Raw genomic sequence first — 23,904 nt, 5'->3', positions numbered from 1 at the left:
TGGAGCAGGAAGCTCCCCACTGACATCACTGATGATGTCAGTGCGGCCACCCACAAAACGGTAGGTGTTCGTAAAGGAACGCCTCCGTTTTGGAAACCACCCCCTCCGGCCCGCCTACCAAACGGGGGCAGCTGTCGATCAACATCGACAGCTGCCCCTTTGGTAGCGAGCTTTGGAGCGACAGAGTTTCTCTGACGCTCCGGGGCTTGCGCAGTGCGGCCGCTGCGCGTGCGTAGGCCTAACCATTGAGTCGGTTACGAGCGCATTGGCACTCGTGACCGACTCTGAATAAGGTCCAATGTGCTTTATGTTAGTATTTTCATTTCCGGGTGACAACTTATGCTCAATATGAGAGTATAGGTTGGCATTAAGGGGTAAATTTACTAAAGGTCGATTTTGATTTTTGAGTGATTTTACATTCAATTTGCAATCGATTTACATTCGATTTTGCATCTGGGTATTTACTAAAGGCAAATTCAAATCGAACATAAAACCAAGTTTTTCTCTAATCCCACTCAAAATCGAACAACGGAAAAACATTGTTACTTTTACATAGACCAACACGCAAATCCCTTATTTAAAATGATTCGATTTGAAATCGAACACAAAATCGAACTTCAAATCCCAAAATGAATAGACCTGCTTCATGCTTTCGATTTCAGCATGAGCATGTCGGATTAACACAGATTCATGCATACATCAATGAGATGCATGCATGTATCTTACTGTAACAAGCTTAGAAAGAGTTAAATTAATACAAAAAAAATACGGGGGTCCCCCCTAAAACAGAACCAGTCCCGGACTTTCATAGCCAGTACTGGGAAAAAATTGCGTAGGGTACCCCCTGTACTTAGCACAACCAGCACTGCGCTCTGATCCTGTCCTGGTTCTGGAATTACAGGGGAAAAAAAATGCGTATATGGTTGCCCTGTAATTTCCAAAACCAGCACCTTTCTAGCGGGGGGCTGATGCCACAGATAGGGAAGCCTTTTCACCGGGCCCCCCGGCCGTAGCATCAGCCTTGACCACTTGTCAGCCAAGGCCAGGGGAGTTGGGGATCCCCCCAGTAAAGGGGTCTCCCTCTCCAGGGCACCCCTGGCCTAGGCTATCCCTGCCACCCCTGGTGGGTTGATAGTGTAAGTGTTGTATAATAAAAGAAGACTAAAAACATTGTCTATACAGTAGAACTGCAGGTCCCAGGAAGCCTCCCCCGCATGCTAGTACTTGGAGAACCACAAGTACCAGCATGTGGGGCATTAAGGGCCCACAAGTACCTGTAGTTCACCTGTAAAGAAATGTTTAAATAAACACAATACATACTCTCCTACATTACCTGGACTGGTCCGCTTCTCCCTATATTCATCCATGGTCTTGGTAAAACAACAAAACGAATAAACACGAACCACGCAGTAGTAACAACCACGTTGAAACTGCTGGTACATGGAGCGGAGAAACGTGTAAGGGTCTCAGCACTTGCCAAACTGATGACCTATTAGGGAGTTGTAAGTGCGGAGGATATTGCTGCTATACACATTCTGAAGCCGGGAGCTATTTAGAAACATCAGCGGCTTCCAGCATTCAGTTTTTACCCTTCAACGCAGACAAGCCGCATGCTTGTTTGGGCTTCACAGACGTCTGTTCCCTTCGAGCCAGCTGGTGCTAAGGTACTGCTCAGCTGATATTTGCAAACCGTTGTCTGCTGCTCCACACATTCGCATGGATTCAACCCAGTAAGATCTGGAGCATTTAGCATCTGACTTATGCTCTATTAGACCATATGCTTTGACTGTGAGGTCTGCAGACATATCATCTTGTGGAACTTAATAGCAGAAAAGGAATTGCTTAAAGTGAATACTTCTTTAAATCATCTCCGGCACTTACTAAACCTCGACTCAACTCTATTTACCATTATAACGCTACTCCATGATTTATGTACATCATTTTTTATTATTTATTGTACATTGGGAGACACCTACTGCACAGGTGATCTCCTCAAGGGGATAAATATTTATTTTTTCTGAACTAGCTATATTCTTCATCAGTTTTATTTATTATATAGATTTTTATATTTCTATGTATAGCGCTCATTGTTGGTATTGTCACTTATATTTCCACGCTATGTTTCTGAATTGAATAATAGATTCTAGGACACATTTTTAAGGATGGTGGAATCCCAATCAAATGCTTCTCGTGACCTTATTTCCACAATATTAAATTTGGATAGGCAATTAACTGATAGCTTACCTCAAGCTAGCTCCAGTACATCGCCTGCCAGCATGTCACTCACCACCACCACTGTGACCACACCACCCAGAGGCACACTCCACTCCCGAGGTGGTGCCCCAGTACCCAGGTCCAATAGAGGTGCACCTAGGCATTGGCTGCGAATGTAAATGGTGGTAAAAAAAGCGTTCATTATTAGTTGCCAAAAAAAAACAACTAAAAAAAATGGTGTCAAAGTTTCTATATACCTATTGTTATTTGTTGTTGTAAATCAGTTTACATTTGTTATTTGAATATTGTTTGTCTGAAGGTTTGTTGCAGACAAAAAAAAAAACTTTGGAGTCTATTGTGTGCAAATCTTAGGGAATATAAATTCTGTATTTTAAGCAACACCATTTTAGTGCTAGTTTGGTCTGAACACATCCAGACTATCTAAATATAGGAATACATTTACAGTTATCAAAGGTATACCTAATACTTACAAAATATAGAAAAGTCTGAGATTTTGTTGAAAGCACAGACTATGCAATAGACAGTAGATGAGCACAATGCCCAATATTTTTAAAGGAGAATAAAACAAAATTCCACCAGACAAGAGAACAGAACCTAGTTTTTAATATCCCAAAAGTACATTCTAGTGGTCTTGAGCATTATTTTTATTGTGCTCAACAGGAGAATCTGGAAGCAACAACGAAGTCAGAAGCTAGGAGCAACAGCCTTACTCAGAATCACTTGTAAGCCAAAAAGAAAAAGAAATGGTGTTACAGCTAAACTATTGTGACAGTGTAATGTGTACCATCCCTCTGGCATTTATCCGGCCTCAAATTTCTCCTGGATGGATGACTTACTGAGGATAAAGGCATTGTTTTTTAGGGGAAGGTTTTGTCAAGTAGACAGAACAAAAAAGAGAAAACCTCTTTTTGGGGGCACTCTTGTGTAATTGTTAGTTTTATTAAAAGAAGATATTTTATTAGATATGCATTAAAAAGATATAAACATAGACACATAAAAAAACACACAAAGCAAAAATACAAGGAAAGAGCATAAAGATAAAGGACTTTTCTGTATTATCTTTGTTACAAATAAACAAGAAATCTCTATCAAAATTGATAGTGGGGAAATGTCCCCAGAATTAAGTCCTTAATAGTTGGGCAAAAGTTTTTATGTGTAGATAGCACCTCTGCTCCAAATGCAGGTGCTTAGTACAATATTAATAAAGGCACATATGTTAAGATAAATGTAATACGTATATCTTCCATTTTCGCAGGTAATCAGAGAGAGTGAGATCATGTATAGTCAGAAACGGACCTGTTAACAAATTAGATGATCTTAATAAGGTGGTGTTATAGTGTCAGATATTATTATGCCCATACATGCGCAGCATATAAATCAACATATATTTATATAAAGAAGCAGTGGTCTCGACCATAAATTTTTCTGATGAGCAAATAATATATGTCCATTGATAATATCACAGATGATTCCACAGATATCAGAAGAAAAAATGCACTGAAATCAAGAGCCTATGATGAACTCACACATAGCTCATTTTAGACAGTACCAGGTTTTCCATATTGTATTTTGAATACAAATCCTATACAGGCTATAAGGAGCACAAGTAATCTTCAAAAGAATCTATCTATGATGACAGATTTTATCCAAGCTCAGATGCTGCATAGAGATGGTGTAATATCACATGTGCATCTATAACAGTGCCATGTTTTCCAATATTTCTGTTTTTTGCAGATGGTCACCCTGTTTAAATAAAAATTGGTTTTCCTAGACAGCTGTTTAGCCACAATAATACAAAAAGATCTGCAAAGGATAGCAGTACCAGGTTTTCTGATTTAAACACTAATAATAATTGTTATGACTTAGAATAAACACATAGTATACACATCTCTAATAATTCTTCAAGATATCATTATATATCATTCCAATAATTTATAAAGAAATAGCAGAGTTGGCACATCTCCTCCAGTGATTGTGAATATCTGGATATAATAGGTACTTTGATGAAAGATTGCCTGGCACCTAAATTCCAACTGCTTCTATCCCGTGTGGATGCTAATTCCAGAGAACGGGAGGTGAGAGAGCAGCTGGTAGGGCAGACAGAGGTAAAGTGCAGAAACGCTTCTGCTGTTGGGATTTGCTATCGTCCACCACCCTGTTGTTAGAAAAACATTGCAGGGCGGTCAGGGCGGTGCGCATCCGGATGAGAGAGCGTTGAAGAGAGTGTACCTGTGTAGATGTGTTGGTATAATGGGTTGATCTCAGCAGCTGATTCCTGCAGTAACGGTGCCTGTTGCCGGGACTCGTGTGCGCACCACGAGTACCTGGAAGTGACGTAGGTATGACGCGCGTTTCGCCCCTGCTGGGCTTGATCACATACAGCTGTATTTATGTAATTATGTTGGTAAGCGATATACTAAACAAACAGTACTGAATATATAGAAAATAAGAAGTTTGCTGCAGGTATTCTCTTCCTCTTTCTGATAAAGGCATTGTGACATGAGCCTGGATAGCCCACCACAACATGTTTGCATCACAAAACACCTGCACATTGCTGAATTAGATCTACATGTGGCCCGAGAGTGAGAGCCCTTAGGGTGCAGTTATAATTAAGCTGAGGTTGAACTCTAGATGCCACAATCTATGGTGTAATACCTGATCCAAATTGCTATGAGACATTGAGTACTCTATCTATAATAAATGTTTGATCCAGCTTATTATGAGAACGTGATGATGTCTAGCAGCTATAAATGAGAAGACACTAATTGCATCCGGTATATAGAGAATAATTATAGCTCATTACCATGTATGAAAACACACCTTGATGTGTAACAAATATAAATAGGAACACTGAGTTAAAATGTTCCTGTAACTGGTCATCTTTTCCTCAGTATGATGAACTAATTTAGTGCAGGTTACTTAGCCAGTTCTTTCATTTGCATTCTAATAGAATGGAATTTATTATTATGGGAGAAGTATATATCTGACATCCTCCTAATTGGTGTCACTCTGGAGGCATTGCAAATAAACCATACCAATTCTCATGTAACAGTAACCCAGAGCTATGCATGATATTGAAGTTTTATATCTAAATAAGGGTATAGTGAATTTAACGAGAGTAGAGGTGGGGTTTAGTCAGTTTTCTCTCCCTAATAAATGTCCCCCCCATGCAGTAACCCTTTTGCAGTGCCCATTAAATAGTGGCCCCAGTTGTAGTCCCCCCCCCTATGCAGTACCCTCAGTATTGCCCTTTATATAGAGCCCCCAGTAGTGGTAGTCCCCTCCCCCCTATGCAGTGCCCCTAGTAGTAGTCCCCTCCCCTTGTAGTGCTCCTAGTAGTAGTGCCATCTTGTAGTGCCCCGAGTAGTAGTCCCCCCCTTTTTCAGTGCCCCCAGTAGTAGCCCCCCCCCTTGTAGTGCCCCTAGTAGTAGTCATCCCCCTTGTAGGGCCCCCAGTAATGGTCTCCCCCTTGTAGTGCCCCCCCAGTAGACACACTTAATAAAATGTTAAAAAACCCACTTACCTGAATCCCCGCTTCCACCGCCGCCATCCACTCCTCCTTCCGTCCTCCCGGGCTGGCCCCCTCTACATTATGGGAGAGACGTCATGACGTCTCTCCTATTACCCACTGCAGGAGCCGGAAGATGTAGCGGCTTCGGCAGTGGGCGAGGCAACAGTCAATGAGAGTCTGATAGACTCTCATTGGCTGCTAATTAAAACAAACACTGCTGCCGGCGGCTGTGTGTTTGTCAGTCACTGTGTAGTGCTGACCGTACTCCGTCCGGTCAGCGCTACATGCGTGGTGCAGCTGTGTCACAGAGACACAGATTGCCCGCGGCCCGCATGGCGCTGCCCACCGGCCCAGCCCACCTCTGCCTGACAGGCTATAAGCTTAGCTGCCGGGTACACAATGGGCGGTGCCTCCGGGCACCTTCGGTGCCTGGAGCTTGCGCTCCACTGGAACCGCCCTCCCTGCATATGAATACTGATGAATATTATCTATCAGTGACAATCCTGATTCGCATAAAATTAACAGGTTAAAAATAATCATGGATGTAACTTATAATTTATTATATAATAAGAATAAAAGACATCAAAGACGGTAATGGAGACATAAACTTTATTCCTGTTTTATGAGTATACCCTGATAACAAGTGATTAATTAATTTACAGAAATATAAATCACAGGGTAAATTATACAATACGGAAATAAGAGATTATTCTAAACAACTAAATTCTACAGTCACAATTTTATAATACTTTATTTAGTGTCCGGTTGGACAATAGTTGTCACGAGTTTTGTTTTATTACGATTTATATTTCACCTCTATATTAAATCTTAAATAAGATAATAGAACTTAAGTTTTAAAATGAGAGTGATTGCCAGAATCTTGTGAATGAATGTAAAACTATAACAATTATATAATCTGTGTGTGCCCAATATAAGAATACTTGTTTTCTTTTTTTTTAATGTAAACATGATTCATGGTAAATCCATGTGTTGTATTCCTTTCTATGGAAAGTATTTGCGAGTTGGTTCGATGGTGTATTTACTTGTATCTGCGTGTTTTACATATCAAATAGTGTTTACACAACCGTGTTTGCCATTTGTAAATCTCCATGTTTGAAAATCAGGAGAAACACGCCCGGGAATGCAATCTCGGACAGACATGATTCTTAATAAATTCAAGGTGCAGAAATCTGTCTCTATCAGCAAGGTACATTTGGCATATTTGTAAAACTCCTAGTTTATTCACTCTGCTGAGGGGAATACAGTTTTGAGAAAATCAGGTAAATTAATTTCTATCTTACAGTGTATCTCTATTACTGACATACAAGCAACAGCCATTTTCTGGACACCAAAATACACTTATGTAAATAACTCAGTCACTATGGAGACAAATTTGATTGGAATAAATTATCACCAATTGGTGAATTTGAGAGAGAGTACTCATTTTGAGTACTGCCAATAGTGTAATATCAACGACAAACAAAAACTAAAGCAACTTAAACTTAATATAAAAACATATCAAAAGTAGACCTTATTAAACATGTATGCAAAAGGTAGCATGAAGCAGTGTACTTTCACCCTAAAGAAGAGTGTATATGTGGGCTGGTGGCTAAAGGGGCTTATCCTCTAGGCGACCTGAAAGACTGAACATCTAGCGTTCAGACCTTCAGGTCGACAAGGTGCGGTGCCCGTACTGAACGGCGTTCACTGAATGTCATTCAGTGAAGGATCCCGACCTCTTATCTCTGAACATGCCGAAACTGACGAGCGTCGTCAGGTTGACGGGCATGTTCAGTAGATAGTTGGGGTCAGCAAGGACCCAGCGTGCACGCACATCGCTGGTCCTTGCCGACTATCCATTACCCGACTTTGTGAACAATGCGACCGAAACCTCCTGGTTTTGGTCGGATTGTTTACTAAGTTGGGTGATGGATAGGCTCCTTTAGTCACTTTGCCAAGTGGTGAAAAGGTTAGCTTTCCGTGTTAGTTTATGCCATCTCAGGATGGTGTTAGCTTTACCTGGCAGTGGGCACTGGTGAAGACAGAGACTTTGCTAGTTCACTGCTGGGTTAAAAAAAAGATATGTCCCTGTGCAGGTATCACTTGCGCATACACATAATACCACTCCTTTTGCTGTCAGTATTAGGCTGGAATTGAATTGGAAAATATCGTGGAGGAGGTATTTTTTGCTGGGGAAGAGCAGTATGACACGATAAATAGTGCCGGTACAACATTCTGATTCGTGCAATAAAAAATGATACAATATGACAATATGTCTAAGCATAATAAATAGACATCTAAAACAATGTAGTACTTTTTCAAAAATCTTATGTAATGAGAAATGGTGACTGCTTGGGCACACTGTTAAATACTTACAAGAGGAACTCTTACATTTTACATGCTGCCTTCTACGATGTTTGCTTTAACTCCTCACCCACTAATAAAGAATGCTTTGTAATGGTTATTTTCTTTGTGTTGGACATTTGTATAAGGAAACTGTGCCGGTCTGATAAAGTCAGCCTAATACTAAAGATGAGGATACCGGATACCTTTTGTGAGTTTATAATCACTTATGCAAAGACAACTGAAAAGATGCAAAAGCACATTTATTTTATATCACAATATGGCACATGAATACAAGTAAATATCACTGGTGATGGTTCACTGCATAGAGAGCCTATTAAACTACCCACTCTATAGGAGCTATAGTTACTATTGCTCTAGAGCAGGGATGGGGAACCTCCTGCCCAGGGGCCGTATAAGGCCCCCGGAATCATATGGTCTGGCCCTCTGAGCTTTTTTCTGCTAGCCTCATCTGGCTAGCAGGGTGCCTAGAATGGTACCCTGCAGCCAGAATCTATGCAGCAGTGCCGCCTGGAGCATCCTTGGTTCGCCTCAGACTGTCACACTGCTGCCCTTACAGCTCCCAGGAGCATCCTCAGGATGCTCCTGGCATAGCTGTAATCACCGGCGGAGGGGTTGTGGCCAGCACCGGGCCCACAAATAATGTTTATATATATATATAACAATTCACTCCAGCAGCACTCCTCTCTAAATAAATGAAGTGGTAAAGCAGGTGCCTTCCTCACGTAAGCCAATACAGGTGGATTACAATAAACAACGTCCAAGTTGGGCGGCACTCATGGCAATAATGTCACAGGACACAGGCGTAGCCAACGTTTCAATGTTTATCCAAAAATATGTTTATGCCCTGAGGAAAATGTTTGGATAAACATTGAAACGTTGGCTACGCCTGTGTCCTGTGACATTATTGCCATGAGTGCCGCCCAACTTGGACGTTTTATATATATATATATATATATATATATATATATACAGTCAGGTGCAGAAATATTGGGACATTGACAGAATTTTCAGATTTTGGCCTCTATTCACCACCACAATGGCATTGAAATGAAACAAACAATATGTGCTTTAACTGCAGATTTTCAGATTTAATTTGAGGGTAATTACATCCAAATCAGGTGAACGGTGTAGGAATTACATTGGTTTCTATATGTGCCTCCCACTTTTTAAGGGGCCAAAAGTAATGGGACAAACTAAACAATACTAAATCTAACTTTCACTTTTTAATACTTCGTTGCAAATCCTTTGCAGGCAATTACAGCCTGAAGTCTGGAACGCATAGACATCACCAGATGCTGGGTTTCATCCCTGGTGATGCTCTGCCAGGCCTCTGCTGCAAATGTCTTCAGTTCCTGTTTGTTCTTGGGGCATTTTCCCTTCAGTTTTGTCTTCATCAAGTGAAATACATGCTCAATCGGATTCAGGTCAGGGGATTGACTTGGCCATTGCATAACATTCCACTTTTTAGCCTTAAAAAACTCTTTGGTTGCTTTTGCAGTATGCTTCGGATCATTGTCCATCTGCACTGTGAAGTGCCGTCCAATGAGTTCTGAAGCAGTTGACTGATAATGAGCATATAATATTGCCCGAAACACTTCAGAATTCATTCTGCTGCTTTTTGTCAGCAGTCACATCATCAATAAATACAAGGGAACCAGTTCCATTGGCATAACCACGCCATGACACTACCACCACCATGCTTCACTGATGAGGTGGTATGTTTTGGATCATGAGCAGTTCCTTTCCTTCTCCATACTCTTCTCTTCCCATCACTCTGGTACAAGTTGATCTTTGTCTCATCTATCCATAAGATGTTGTTCCAGAACTGTAATGGCTTTTTTAGATGTTGTTTTTCAAACTCTAATCTGGTCTTCCTGTTTTTGAGGCTCACCAATGGTTTACATATTGTGGTGAACCCTCTATATTCACTTTTGTGAAGTCTTCTCTTGATTGTTGACTTTGACATATATACACCTACCTCCTGGAGAGTGTTCTTGATTTGGCCAACTGTTGTGAAGGGGTTTTTCTTCACCAGGGAAATAATTCTTCTGTCATCCACCACAGTTGTTTTCCGGGTCTTTTGGTGTTGCTGAGCTCTCCGGTGCGTTCTTTCTTTTTAAGAATTTTCCAAACAGTTGATTTGGCCACACCTAATGTTTTTGCTATCTCTCTGATGGGTTTGTTTTGATTTTTCAGCCTAATGATGGCTTGCTTCACTGATAGTGACAGCTCTTTGGATCTCATATTGAGAGTCGACAGCAACTGATTCCAAATGCAAATGTCACACCTAGAATCAACTCCAGACCTTTTACCTGCTTAACTGATAATGAAATAACGAGGGAATAGCCCACACCTGTCCATGAAATAGCTTTTGAGTTGATAGTCCCATTACTTTTGGCCCCTTAAAAAGTGGGAGGCACATATAGAAACCGTTGTAATTCCTACACCATTCACCTGATTTGGATGTAATTACCCTCAAATTAAATCTGAAAGTCTGCAGTTAAAGCACATCTTGTTTGTTTCATTTCAAAGCCATTGTGGTGGTGGATAGAGGCCAAAATATGAAAATTCTGTCAATGTCCCAATATTTATGCACCTGACTGTAATATATATATCAAAATGGCCCTTGGTAGTAAAAAGGTTCCCCACCCCTGCTCTAGAGCACTGTCTCAGTGACTAAACCACACCATACTCGCCTCTGCTAGCAAGGTAGGGACCAAGCTTAATATGAGTTGTCCATAAAGTAATAGGGTCCACAGAAGCTTAGCCGTTCTAATCCTTGGCATCTTAGCCGTTCTAATCCTTGGCATTTCCTGAGACCTGTCCAACAGGTGTTGAAACCTCCGATAAGCCTATCCAAAGCAAGATGTAGAACTCACCGGTCTGATTGGCTGTGCTCTTTCTGCAATGCTTGACCTGCTTCATGAGGTCAAGCTTCTGTAGTTCTGGACCCAGATAGAAATTCCCTACTGGATTGAGTACCTGTCTAATGGAATTTGCCCACTGAGTTTCCCCCAAGTCCTTGGGTTATAACCGGCACCATTTAGGAATCAGCTCCATTTGCTCTATTTGAGGTGTGCAGATAACAAAGGGCAACTACTTGTCAGACCTTAAAGGAAAATCCACTTAAGCCAATGTCATGTCTCAGAATTAACCCCCTATGGATGAAAGGCATATGTCTGACTACTAGCTGAGGAAATCCTGTAAAGTCTTTAGCCAGCAGTCACCACAACTTTCTAGGTGCCTTTTGTGTGACTGGTTGTCCTTATATACAAAGATTAAATTTGCTCTTTTTGGAACATATTGGAAAACCTAGTGGCACCTAATGAAACCAACTGGCGATAATTAAGAATATTAAAACACCAAATTTTTATTACACATAAATGTCAATGGTAAATAATACAATATTAGACAAGAGAGGATGCCAGGCGACTTAAGCGTTATTTTCAGAATGCCTGGTACCCTGCTATTGCCACAATGTATTATATAGAATTAGGTATTCTATTTAACCAAAAAAGACCCCTGGTGATACAGAAGCACTCGTTTGTAATAGCTATACAGCTGAATTATAACAACACAGTTACTGTCTGGTTGTTTTTTGTTACAGCAAAGTTTTCTTTCTGTGGCAGTGCACAGTTTTTATATAATTCTACCATTATTTGTTGAGGCTATGTGCGGGGTGAATTTACTAAATGTCGATTTTAATCAATTAAATATCAATCTAAACCGAACAACATCAGTGTTGTGTTTTAGGGACAGTAACACAAATTTACTATCAGACAATTTTTTTATATACATTTTTAACTGTCAGTAAATGTGTAATTTAGCCCCTGAAACACAACATCAATGTTAAGACTAAAGGAGCGTATCCATTAGCAGATGTATTTCTGAGTGATGAAAGACAAAAGATATCCCTTGAAAATTCTGGTGGCTGTGCTGAACGATAGCTGTCATGTACATGACAGATTTTGGCAAGCGATGAACGATATCGCATGACATCATTCAGGGAGTGGATTTTTTTCTCTGCAGTGCTCTGTAGCTGCTGCTAATATCTTTCATCGTTTATCGCATATAAACTACATGATATTGCTAATATCATACAGCTATATGCGATAATTGTCCAACGTGTTGGAGAGATGATAGATGTGATTTATCGGCCGCAGGGGTGGGCAACTGTCATCGTTCAGGGCCTATCCATAAGCAGATATATTGAACGATATATATCGTTAATTTTATCTGCTAATGGATAGGCCCCTTTAGACTGATTTTTATTCTCTTAAAATCGACCTTTAGTAAATTGAGTACAGTTAGGTAAAAAAAAAAAATAATTCTTAGACACACGGCTCACATCTCATAAAAGCATAAACCCTTTATTAAGGACAATATAAATATACAATTATTTTTATTTTGCAGGGTATCCTTTCCCCACGGCTCCTCCAGTTGATCCATTTGCAAGGATACGTGTAGACGATTGTGGCAGAACTAAAGGATGCTTTAGGTCAGTATACAATATGCTATAGATTTGCACTGCTACTAACTAACAGGACAATTTTGCAGATTTAATATGTACTAGTACTCTTCTCTTGCTTTATTAATTGCTTGGAAACAAACAAGAAGGATAAATCATATGCAATACAATCGACAACAAGGATCTTTATTCATTAAAATTCCAGACATACAGCCTGCATATAAGAAAATTAATTTTGTATTTTTGCAATTCTATGCTTTATAATAGAAGCCCTTCGTTAGAACCTGGATCCTGTAATTCTATGAAAAATTTAAACTACCGTATATACTCGAGTATAAGCCGACTTTTTCAGCACATTTTTTGTGCTGAAAAAGTACCCCCTCGGCTTATACTCGAGTGAAGTGTAGCGCTGACCGGACGGAGTTCGGTTAGCGCTACACAGCACAAACACACAGCCGCCGGAGCCGGCAGCTGTGTGTTTGCTGTAATCAGCAGCCGCTGAGAGTCTGTCAGACTCTCAGCGGCTGCTGCTGCTCCCACTGCTGGAGCCATCTTCCGGCTCCCGCAGTGGGTAATGGGAGAGACGTCATGAGTAATGACGTCTCTCCCATGCAAAGCGGCCGGAGGAGCTGCTAGCGGCGGGACCAGGAGCGGGGGTTTCAGGTAAGTGATTTTTTTTATTTTATTCTTACTACGTCTCTCTCTCTCTACTGGGGGACTACAGGGGGCACTAAAAGGGGTTATTACCACTGGGGGTACTACCAGGGGGGGATTACTACAGGGGGCACTAAAAGGGATTATTACCACTGGGGGAACTACCAGGGGGGGATTACTACAGGGGGCACTACCAGGGGGGATTACTACAGGGGGCACTACCAGGGGGGGTTACTACAGGGGGCACTAAAAGGGGGGATTACCACTGGGGGCACTAAAAGGGGGGATTACCACTGGGGGCACTACCAGGGGGGGATTACTACTGGAGGCACTGAAAGGGGGGATTACCACTGGGTGCACTACCAGGAGGGATTACTACTGGGGGCACAACCAGGGGGAATTACTACTGGGGGCACTACCAGCTGCTGCCAATTCCCACCCTAGGCTTATACTCGAGTCAATAAGTTTTCCCAGTTTTTTTGTGGTAAAAGTAGGTACCTTGGCTATATTCGGGTCGAATAATACTCGAGTATATACGGTACTTTATATTTCTACTGCAGTATATTGCTTGATTCACCCACAGCTTTACGAGCGGCCTGGAGGCGGATTAAAAAAAATAAAAAATTCGCACTGATTCAGAGCGAGCTCTCGCAAACAGCGAGCGCCTCTGAATCAGGCCCAATATTTTAAATTGTATTGTGAGATTTTTGTTTTTGCAGTTTAATAAAACATTTACACTGTGACTCACGTATGACAAAATATGACGAAACAAATTAACAGCAAACACACTGGCATTAAGTATTTACTAGACATAACTGGAGAGCAAACACCTTTTACTATTGCTGCACTTAATAAAATGTTAATCTTCTGACACCAGGGATTCAACATCCCTTCAAATATATTTCATATATTTCTGAACATATTAGGTACCAAAAGAGCTGTTTATTGCCCAGATGTTACATCCTAATCCTGAAATACGAATAGTAACCTACATCCACCTGGAGGCTACACCTCATGTTTAAAATGTCTCTTGCTGCTGTGCATGTTCCATAATGGTCCACTTCCTGCACATCATTCAGTCTGATCAAGGTTTAGAGGCATCTTTTTTTGCAGAAAATGCATCTACAGTAGGTCACAATGTGATGTGACTAGGACACACCAGAAGACTGTGCTGATTAATTTGATATGCTACACCTGTATGTCTGTGCACCTGAGTGAAGCACAGCAGAACTTGGAATGAAAAAAGCTATATATCCAGATTCAGAGACTCAGTTTCACAGAGATATACAATATTCAAGAGTCACATATCAAATTAATCAGTGCAGTCGGTTGGTGCATCCTAGTTGCATCGCATTGCATTCCAGCAAAAAACAGATGCAAAAAAGATACCAAGCGCTAGCAGATTCTCACAAGACTTAGCGCACCGAGAGGAGCTTTTGGCGCCTCGGCTGTTCAGCTGTGTAAGGCGGCCACCTGGTCTTCCATACAGACTTTTCTACAGTTCTATAAGTTTGACACCTTCGCCTCTCAGGATGCATCCTTCGAGCGCCAGATTCTCCTTTCAGCGCAGGAGCGTACCCGCCCTTAGTTGTACTGCTTTGGGACATCCCCAAGGTCAACCCTGTGGACCCACTATGGAACCTGAAGTAGAAAACAAGAGATATGGTAAGAACTTACCTTTGTTATCTCTGTTTCTACGAGGTCCACAGGGCGCCCGCCCTGACGCACCTGGCTTCATATGGGCTATGTGGCTGGTCACTGGTTTTCCGTATCCCTTTCTGTGAGTATGGTTCTTGTGTGTTCCAGTCTTCTCTCTGTTTTTATCTCCGGCCTTGGCTACTTACCAACTCAGGTGCCTGTGGCTGGGGCAGGGTATAGAGGAGGATGGACCCAGTGCATCCAGGGAGCAGCAAAGCTTTAACTGCGTGGTACACGTGGATCCAGATCCAGCTATACCAGAAAGGTCAGCCCTGTGGACCCTATGGACCTCGTAGAAACAGAGATAACAAAGGTAAGCTCTTACCATATCTCTTGTTTTGTTATGGCCTGCATCCTCTCAACCGACTTTACAGTTTATTCTTGGACCTGATGGAGTCTCACATACACTTTGTCTTTCACACTTTTATTTGGCCTGAACCAAAGCTACTAGTGCTGCCTACCCAGCAACCCCCTGTGGCCTACCTACCTAACCTGGGGCATTCACTTCTTATATCATTTTAACTTAGACATCAATGGCTGGGATTTATGTCCATTTAGCAACATATTATCATTGAATTTAGGGGGTCATTCAGACCCGCTCGCGAGAAAAGGTCGCTCACAAGCGGGTAGATGTTGTGCGAATGCGCATGACGGACCAAAAGGGGGCGTGCTGTCGATGGTGACTGACAGCACGGCCCCTTTGGTGGGCGTGCCGGGGGCGTGGCTGCCAGACTGAGGCGTTCCCATGGGAGCGTCTACCGTCTGAGTCCGGCCCCACTGACATCAGTAATGATGTCAGTGGGAGTGATTTTGGCTCTGATAGAGCCAAAATCACTCCTGGGCTTGAGGCAGCAAGACCCTACCGCAGGGTCTCGTCGCAAGCCCGATGGTCGCGATGGTCATTGACCATCGCGACCATCATCATGGACGCTCGCATAAGCTGTGGGTGGTAAGCTATGCGAGCGTCCAAAAGGCCGCTCGACATTTAAATAGGACGGCCCTGATTCAGAGCGAGTGCTCTGGTCAGAGCGTTCAGCTCTGAATCAGGCCCTTAGTTACATGACATTAACAATCTGTTACAGATAGCCGATGGCCGTTTCACCAGTCAGGCTTTCTCAAGGCATGCCTTGAGATATTTTTATGCATACCTATTAAAAATATAAAATTTTAAATTACCAACGTGGGTCCCAGTGCACCCGTTAAAATTACTTACTTTTCTTCTTTATAAATGAGAGCTACTAACAGCTCATGTTTTCCAGATCACCTAGCTGGTGCACAGGTGTATTCATTACTCACTAACACATTTGAAAAGATCCACAGGTGGAGCTAATTATTTCACTTGTGATTCTGTGAGGAGACCTGGAATACCCACACTTTTGGTAGCTCTCGAGGACCAGGGCTGGCTACCCCTGGTCTAATCTATGGCATACAAACTTGATTAATTTAAAGTTTCCAATGCAGCCTAACTAGCAATCCACAGTAGCGCATATTTTTTCCCCTGACTTGAAGCCTTCAAAAAGGCTTTTCCATAAATCAATTTAGCGTACTCTCCAGTCTGTTCTGACACCTATAGTGTTTCCTAACTAGGTTGGTTTTGCATCTTAAGTTATTGCCACTTTAAAAATATGTGCTAACTTGCCAGAATTGCACTCGTGCCTTCATCTCTCAGACTATTACATAAGCCTCATAAAGTTTGAATACTTAATTTTAAAATTCGATAAATGGCCAAGTGTGTTAAACTTCTTTATCAGACTGGGGCACTTCGTAGATGGGCTGATGACTATGGCTAATCAAGAAGAAGACCTTATGCGGCAAAGAATAGTGGGTCTGTAGGCTAGCGAAGTCAGGGAAAGTATCTAGTGGTGCAATGTCTCTAGGGAATAGGACATTGTGATATGTCCAAAAATGAAAAGAACGGCGATCAATCCCCGGAGGGAAGGTAGGATTGTTCCATAAAGGAACTAGATATAGGTGGCCAGAGTAAAGGTTATACAGTCTAGTGCATAGATCCCAGTTAGCTAGTGTAAAACGAACAGTAGGTAGTAGAGAGACCGAGAGTGGGCGATTACAGGGGGGGGCAGGGGGACCAGAAGGAGCTTAATAGTGAGTATACTGACAGTGCGTCAGCCTCTATTGTTGTCTGTACTCTATATGCTGCGGGAGCATGCCAATAAATGCATTGGGCAAGATGTACAGAACAAAAGTATATGATGATATTCGGTACTCCTAATCCTCCAGAAGTATGATGTTTCTGAATAGGCATTTTAACCCTACGTCTCTTACATGCCCATATTAAGTCAAGTATGTTGCATTGCAGATGTTTTAAAGTGGTTGTGGGGGTGTGTATTGGAAGTGCTTGCCAGAGATATAGAAGATGGGGTAAAATATTCATCTTCACAGCAGCGATTCGGGCAAACCATGAGATGATGAGTTTATTCCATGCTGATAGGTCTTATTTAATCGTGGCGAACAGTCGTGGAAAATTGGCCGCATAGAGTTAGGACTATGATTTGGTGAGATAAACTCCTACATATATCAGTTTGTGAGTTTGCCATCTGAATGTATGGGAAGCCCGCAAATGTGCAAGGTCAGCTGGTGCAATGTTAAAGTCTAAAATCTCGGTCTTATCCGTATTAATTTTATAAAAATAGAGTTGACCATATTTATGTATTTCCACAAATAAATTCTGAGAATGTCGTGGGTTTGTTATGGTTAGGATCGCATCATCAGCATATAACATGATCTTATGATCTGTGTATCCTACTGGGATGCCTGAAATGTTAGAGTTAAGTCGTATTCTGGCTGCAAGCGGATCCATCTACATGACCATAATGTAAGAGACTGAAGGGGTTATCCGTTTTGCATAGTTATCTGGAACAAAGACGAGCACCACATGGCTAGAATTCTAAATAATACAGTGCTGACAATCTAATCAGCTCGGAACCATTGCTCCAATGCTCAACTAATAGACTTGCCACTTAAATTCCTAGATACGAATAGCTAAAACATTAAATAGATAGTATTATTATTATCCCTAATTTATATAGCTCCACTGATTTACATAGCGCTGTACATATAATAATTGTCTCTACCCCATTGGGGCTTACATGTTTATTCTATTTCTACTGTAAACATTTTACCAGCTCTAATACATATATCAACATATTCAAGTTGATACATACCTGAATTTAAAATACTACCTCATTACTTTTTATTTACGTACATGTGGATTATATGCAGTTTAGCCCACTTTACTCTTTGAAGACATGCCCTACAAATCCTCTACTAATGGGTAAGTATTACTCCTCAGGCTAAAAATTGGACTCCCTCCCCCAACCCATTTTTATACAAATATTTGTCTCTATTTAAAATATACACACAAAATCCTTGCTCCATGACTGTGCCGTGATAACAGTGAAAGATGACTTTTTACCTAGCTCTGAAATCCTAAGTTGATGGGAAGATCCAAGCCAAAATCAAACTGCTTATCTGTAATTTCAATATCTTCTAATTGTTTGTGCTTACAGCTCATTACCAGCATTTAACATAACTATGTTTTCTTATTTTCTTTATTGTTCATATCTTTTTCTCCTAATCCTACTAGTCTGGATAATGGTGGATTGGTTGACAATAAAAAGGTCGACATAAGAAAGTCGACACATTCTGAATGTCGACAGTCAAAAGGTCGACATAGTCATTAGGTCACCCCTATTTAGGTCAACAAGGTTAAATTGTCGAAACATTCAAAAGGTTGACATTTAACATTGTGACATGTTTTTTTCATGATTTTTAGGGTTATGGTTGGACTCAAATAAAAAAAAAGTGCCATGGTAAATGTCGACCTTTCTATGTGTTGACCATCGGTGGCGTATCTAGGGGTGTTCGAGCAGGGCACGTGCCATCAAACCGGTGGCGCACGGGGGAGGCTCCAGCGGTCGTGGTCCAGGACACTGGTTAGTCTGCACTACACAGTAACAAACACCGCCGCTTGCACCAGGTAGTACACTCATACTACCCGGCAGCAGTGTGTTTGTTTTGGCAGCCAGTGGCAGTCAGACAGACTCTCATTGGCTGCTGGGCCCACTGCTGGAGCCAGGCTGGGGCACACTCATGCGCTTCACCTTCCGGCTCCTGCAGTGGGTGATGGCAGTGCAGAGCGGGCAAGGGAGGGTGGAGGAGCGGACGACAGTGGGTGCAGGAGCAGGGATTCAGGTAAGTGTTTTTTTTGTGTGTGCCTTTGTCCTTATATATGTAAGGGCCACTGGCACTGCATAGGGGGGCCACTACTGGGGGCACTGCATAGAGGGGACTACTAGTGGGGGCACTATATAAGGGGCACTACTGAGGCACTGCATAGTGGTACTACTACTGGGGGCACTGTATAAGGGGTACTGCATGGGGGACCACTACTGGGGGCACTGCATAGAGGGGACTACTAGTGGAGGCACTATATAAGGGGCACTGCATAGTGGTACTACTACTGGGGGCACTGTATAAGGGGTACTGCATGGGGGACCACTACTGGGGGCACTGTATAAGGGGCATTACTGGGAGCACTGTATAAGGGGGACCAATACTGGTGGCACTATACAAGGGGCACTACTGGGGGCACTGCATAGGGGGACCACTATATAAGGGGCACTGCATAGGGTGGACTACTACTGGGGGCACTATATAAGGGGCACTACTGGTAGCACTGCATAGGGGGGACCACTACTGGGGGCACTGCATAGGGGGGACTACTACTGGGGCACTGCATATGTGGACTACTACTGGGGGCTCTGTGTAAGGGGCACTGCATGGGGGGACCACTACTGGGGGCACTATATAAGGGGCATTGCAATAGGGGTGACTTCTCCTGGTGGCACTTCATGAGGGGCACTGTATAGGGGGGACCTACTGGGGGCACTGCATGGGGGGGACCACTACTGGGGGCACTGTATAAGGGGCACTACTGGGAGCACTACTGATGGCACTGTATAAGTGGCACTGACCACGTGATCAACTGTGATCGTGGTTCCGGTGGTCTTGCCGCGTCTGGTGAATCAACGGGACCTATATAGAGTGTGTAACTTGGCACACTTCCAACGGAGGCTGAGAGACTGTGTACCTGAAAGAACCTTTCACACAAGGATTAACATCGACAGCAAGAAGTAGGGTAAGTTGTCAGACAGGAAGGCATGGGACGCCGCCCCTCCAGAGCGCGCAGCCCCCAGGACATTAATTTCATCTGCACTATATATTATTTAAATTTGTTCCTATATTTAGAGGACATTGTTTACTATTTTATCCCCCCCATTTTTTCGACGTTCATTTGACCCTATACTCCTATATACTACCCATTCCCTGTACCATATCCTGTGTACATTACTCCTCAATTTAGACAGCATTGTGAATTCTCAATTGATTTGTTGTAGTATTTACTGGATCCATTAAAATCACCTATTATCCTTGTGTGCTTAGTATCATTAGATCTACATATACATATTGATTGTCATATTAGGCCCCTACAGAATTACGCAAACTAGCGCAGGCACTATAACTGTATATATTATCAATGTCATGTTGTCACTCCCACATTTTCCAGTGGCCACGCCCCTTGTGTCATGTGACTACACCCACTTTTTGCTGCACATCTTTCCCGCTCTCACATACTTGGGGAGGGGGGGCTCCAAATACCCTAGTTACACCACTGGTGACCATTTAACCCTGTCGCCCTAAATACATGTCTACAGAATGACGGCTGACCAGGTTGACTAATCGACTGTTGACATTCTGAACTATTTCATTTTGTGGTGTCGACCTTCTGAATGCCGTGCTTTTTACTTCCAACCTTTTATACCACACCCACTCGTCCACATTGAGGACTACCATTCACTTCTGTATACTTATAATTGCTCAGAATCATCATGCTTCTCTTCCAATACAACATTTTGCCTTTGGATGGCTTATGAGTGTTTATTCAACTTAAGCATTTTTACATCTGTTAGCAACTTATGCCAAAACTACTTATACCAAATTACCTACACGCTTCATATGCTCCACTCCATAACCTTAATGCCCTAGCCCTATAAGAAAAAAAAAAATCTTGTTAGAGTTCTCTCCCACTTAAATAACTTTACAAATAATAGCACTTCATTTTAATGGGCTAAACAGGCCGCAGAAAAAATGCAAACTTCTTTTTTCTTTAAATCAATTAAGGGTGACCTGAGGGTAAATTTACTAAAGGTCGATTTTGCATTTTGAGTGATTTGATGTGCGATTTTCATTCGATTTGGATTCGATTTTGGTTTTGAGTATTTACTAAAGGCCAAATCGCATGTAAAATCGGACTTCAAATCGACTTTGGACTCAAATCGCCCTCAAATCGACCATCGGAAAAACATTGGTACTTTTACATAGCCCAACACACAAAACCCTTATTTACTATCATTCGATTTGAAATCGTCCCCAAAATCGGAATTCAAATCACTCTTCAAATCTCCAATACAATAGACCTGCTTCATGCTTTCGATTTGAGCATGAGCAGGTCGGATTCACATAGATACATGCAGACATCAGTGAGATGCCTGCATGTATCTGGCTGGAAAAAGCAATTAAAGAGTTAAATTAAGAAAAAAATTGATGTGAGGTCACCCCCTAAATCAGAACTAGCCCTGGACTTTGGCAACCCTGTTCTGGTTGACTAAGTACAGGGAAAAAATGACGTAGGGTCTCCCTGTACTAAGTACAACCAGCACAGGACTATGGGAAGCAGAGCTGGTTCTGGATTTACAGGGAAAAATTTGTGTAGGGTCTCCCTGTAAGATCCAGAACCAGCCCTGGACCCTTTCTAACAGGGGACTGATGCCACAGCCAGGGGAGCCCTATCACCGGGCCCCCCAGCCGCAGAATCAGCCCTGGCCATTAGTCAGCCCAGGCCAGGGATCCCTGGGGAGTTGGAGACCCCTTCAAAAAAAGGGGTCTCCCTCTCCAGGGCACCCCTAGCCTGGGCTGATAGCCCGGGGCTATCCCCACCACCCCTGGGCGGTGGGTGGCGGGTTGATTGTGAAAGTGTGGTGTAAAAAAAGATATAAATAAACATTGTCTTTCCAGTAGAACTGCAGGTCCCAGCAAGCCTCCCCGGCATGCTGGTACTTGGAGAACCACAAGTACCAGCATGCGGGGCATTAAGGGTCCATTGGGACTTGTAGTTCACCTATAAAGAAATGTCCCAAGAAACACACACACACCTTACAAAGTATAACTTTAATACACACACACACACACACACACACACACACACACACACACACACACACACACACACACACACACACACACACACACACACACACACACACACACACACACACACACACACACACACACACACACACACACACACACACACACACACACACACACACACACACACTACTCACCTATCTTACCTCCACTGGTCCCCTTCTCTGTATGCATCCATGGGTTAAAAAAATAATAAAATGATAAAACCGGGTCCTCGCATTAAGGAGTAATCAGTCTAACCAGACTGATTACTCCTTCCCGTATGAAGCGCACAGACGCGGCTTCATCCTTTGAAGCTCCGTGTCTGTGCGTTCATTTGCTGAGAGAGGTCAGGCCCCGCCTCTCAGCCAATGAACGGCTCCTCCATTGTACTCAATGGTGGGAGCTGCAGGGTTATCCTGCGGCTCCCACCATTGACTTCAATGGAGGGAGCCGTTCATTGGCTAAGAGGCAGGGCCGCTTAAAGCCAGCAGTGTTTTCTACCTCGCAGCTTCCAGCCTGTGTTCTAAGCCGCTCCTGTGATCATCTGTCAGCCATACCTCAGTCGGAGGCTTGTTGCACCTCAGAAAGTGTAAAATTGTTTTACTGCGCTATGCACTGTTGGATTCTCAAATTGAAAAACTCTACATAAGGTTTGCTGTCTGTTGAATTAAACAGGAGGCTTTAAATAAAATGAAATAAATCTGATGTTTAATACAATGTAATCCACAGATAGACACTAATACTTGCAATCAAATGTACATATATAAAATCGAACAAGAAATATCAATCATATAATTGCAAAGATCAAATAACTCTCTAGCTTAGGTGCATTGCTAAGAGAGTGTAACTGTATCACTGAGGTTTCTACAGCACAGCGTTCTAATGTTCCACTCCTACACCAATGTGGCTACAAATGTAGCAATTTGTTTCCAATGGTGAGGCAGCTCACTTGCACTGCTTAGATTGCAATCACTACTGGCATCCCAGTGTGAAATGCAGTCTCGCTGGAGGATAAATGGGTGGGTAATGACAATTGGAGTATCTCACCCCTGGAAGTCTGTGATCACACTAGTGTCCATCCCAGCTCAGCCCGTCTGGACGCTGTGATTCCGCGGCTGGATGGAGCCAACTGCCGTGCAGCCGGAGACAAGTGCTGCTGGTGAAGCGGTGTCTGTGTGTCAGCTGGCGGTAAGCTCCGGGGATGAATCGGCATCTAGCGTCTTGCAAAAAACCTCAGAATTGGCGTGCAGCAAGTGGTGATGTGCTGTGGACAATCTCAGGTGCCTGGGTGATGACGTCAACGTGTTTCGTCCCGTAGAAACCGGGACTTTCTCAAGACACACCGTGTTGTTCTTGTCGCACCTTGGCCCTCAAGGCTGCACCCCAACCCCCAAGGCTGCACTATGTTGTTTTTGTCACACCTCGGCCCTCAAGGCCGCACTGTGTTGTACTTGTTGCATCTCCGGTTGTACCTCAGTCCGCGGCATAGGCCGCATCAACATCATTGTTTGCAGTCCAGTCATTCTGAAGCCTATATCCTGGTCACTCCTGACAAACGATCAAGCCACTCCACAGCCAGTGGCTCAGCCATTTTGGATATCTTGTCTGTACTGTCACAGGGCTTGATTCAATAGCGTTTGCAACTGCGATTACGCATGCAATTGGCTGATTGTTGTGTTCTGCTGATTAGTATACATCTCAG

General features: G+C 42.8%; 1 protein-coding gene across 3 annotated transcripts in view; it reads left to right on the top strand.

Annotated features, from left to right (window-relative positions):
* The window catches only part of FRRS1L (ferric chelate reductase 1 like), a 118,378-nt gene that overhangs the window by 36,312 nt on the left and 58,162 nt on the right, over positions 1-23,904 (top strand). For all 3 annotated transcript variants that reach the window (XM_088445665.1, XM_088445664.1, XM_088445666.1), the window contains exon 3: positions 12,527-12,611. In XM_088445665.1, the coding sequence (XP_088301791.1) occupies positions 12,527-12,611 (85 nt within the window). The remainder of the gene's footprint in view (positions 1-12,526; positions 12,612-23,904) is intronic.

The sequence above is a fragment of the Taudactylus pleione genome, unplaced genomic scaffold, assembly GCF_031769625.1.
Source record: "Taudactylus pleione unplaced genomic scaffold, aTauple2 ptg000386l, whole genome shotgun sequence".
NCBI lineage: Eukaryota > Metazoa > Chordata > Amphibia > Anura > Myobatrachidae > Taudactylus > Taudactylus pleione.
Note: the sequence above shows the minus strand (reverse complement) of the source record. Positions and strands in the feature narration are given on the sequence as shown.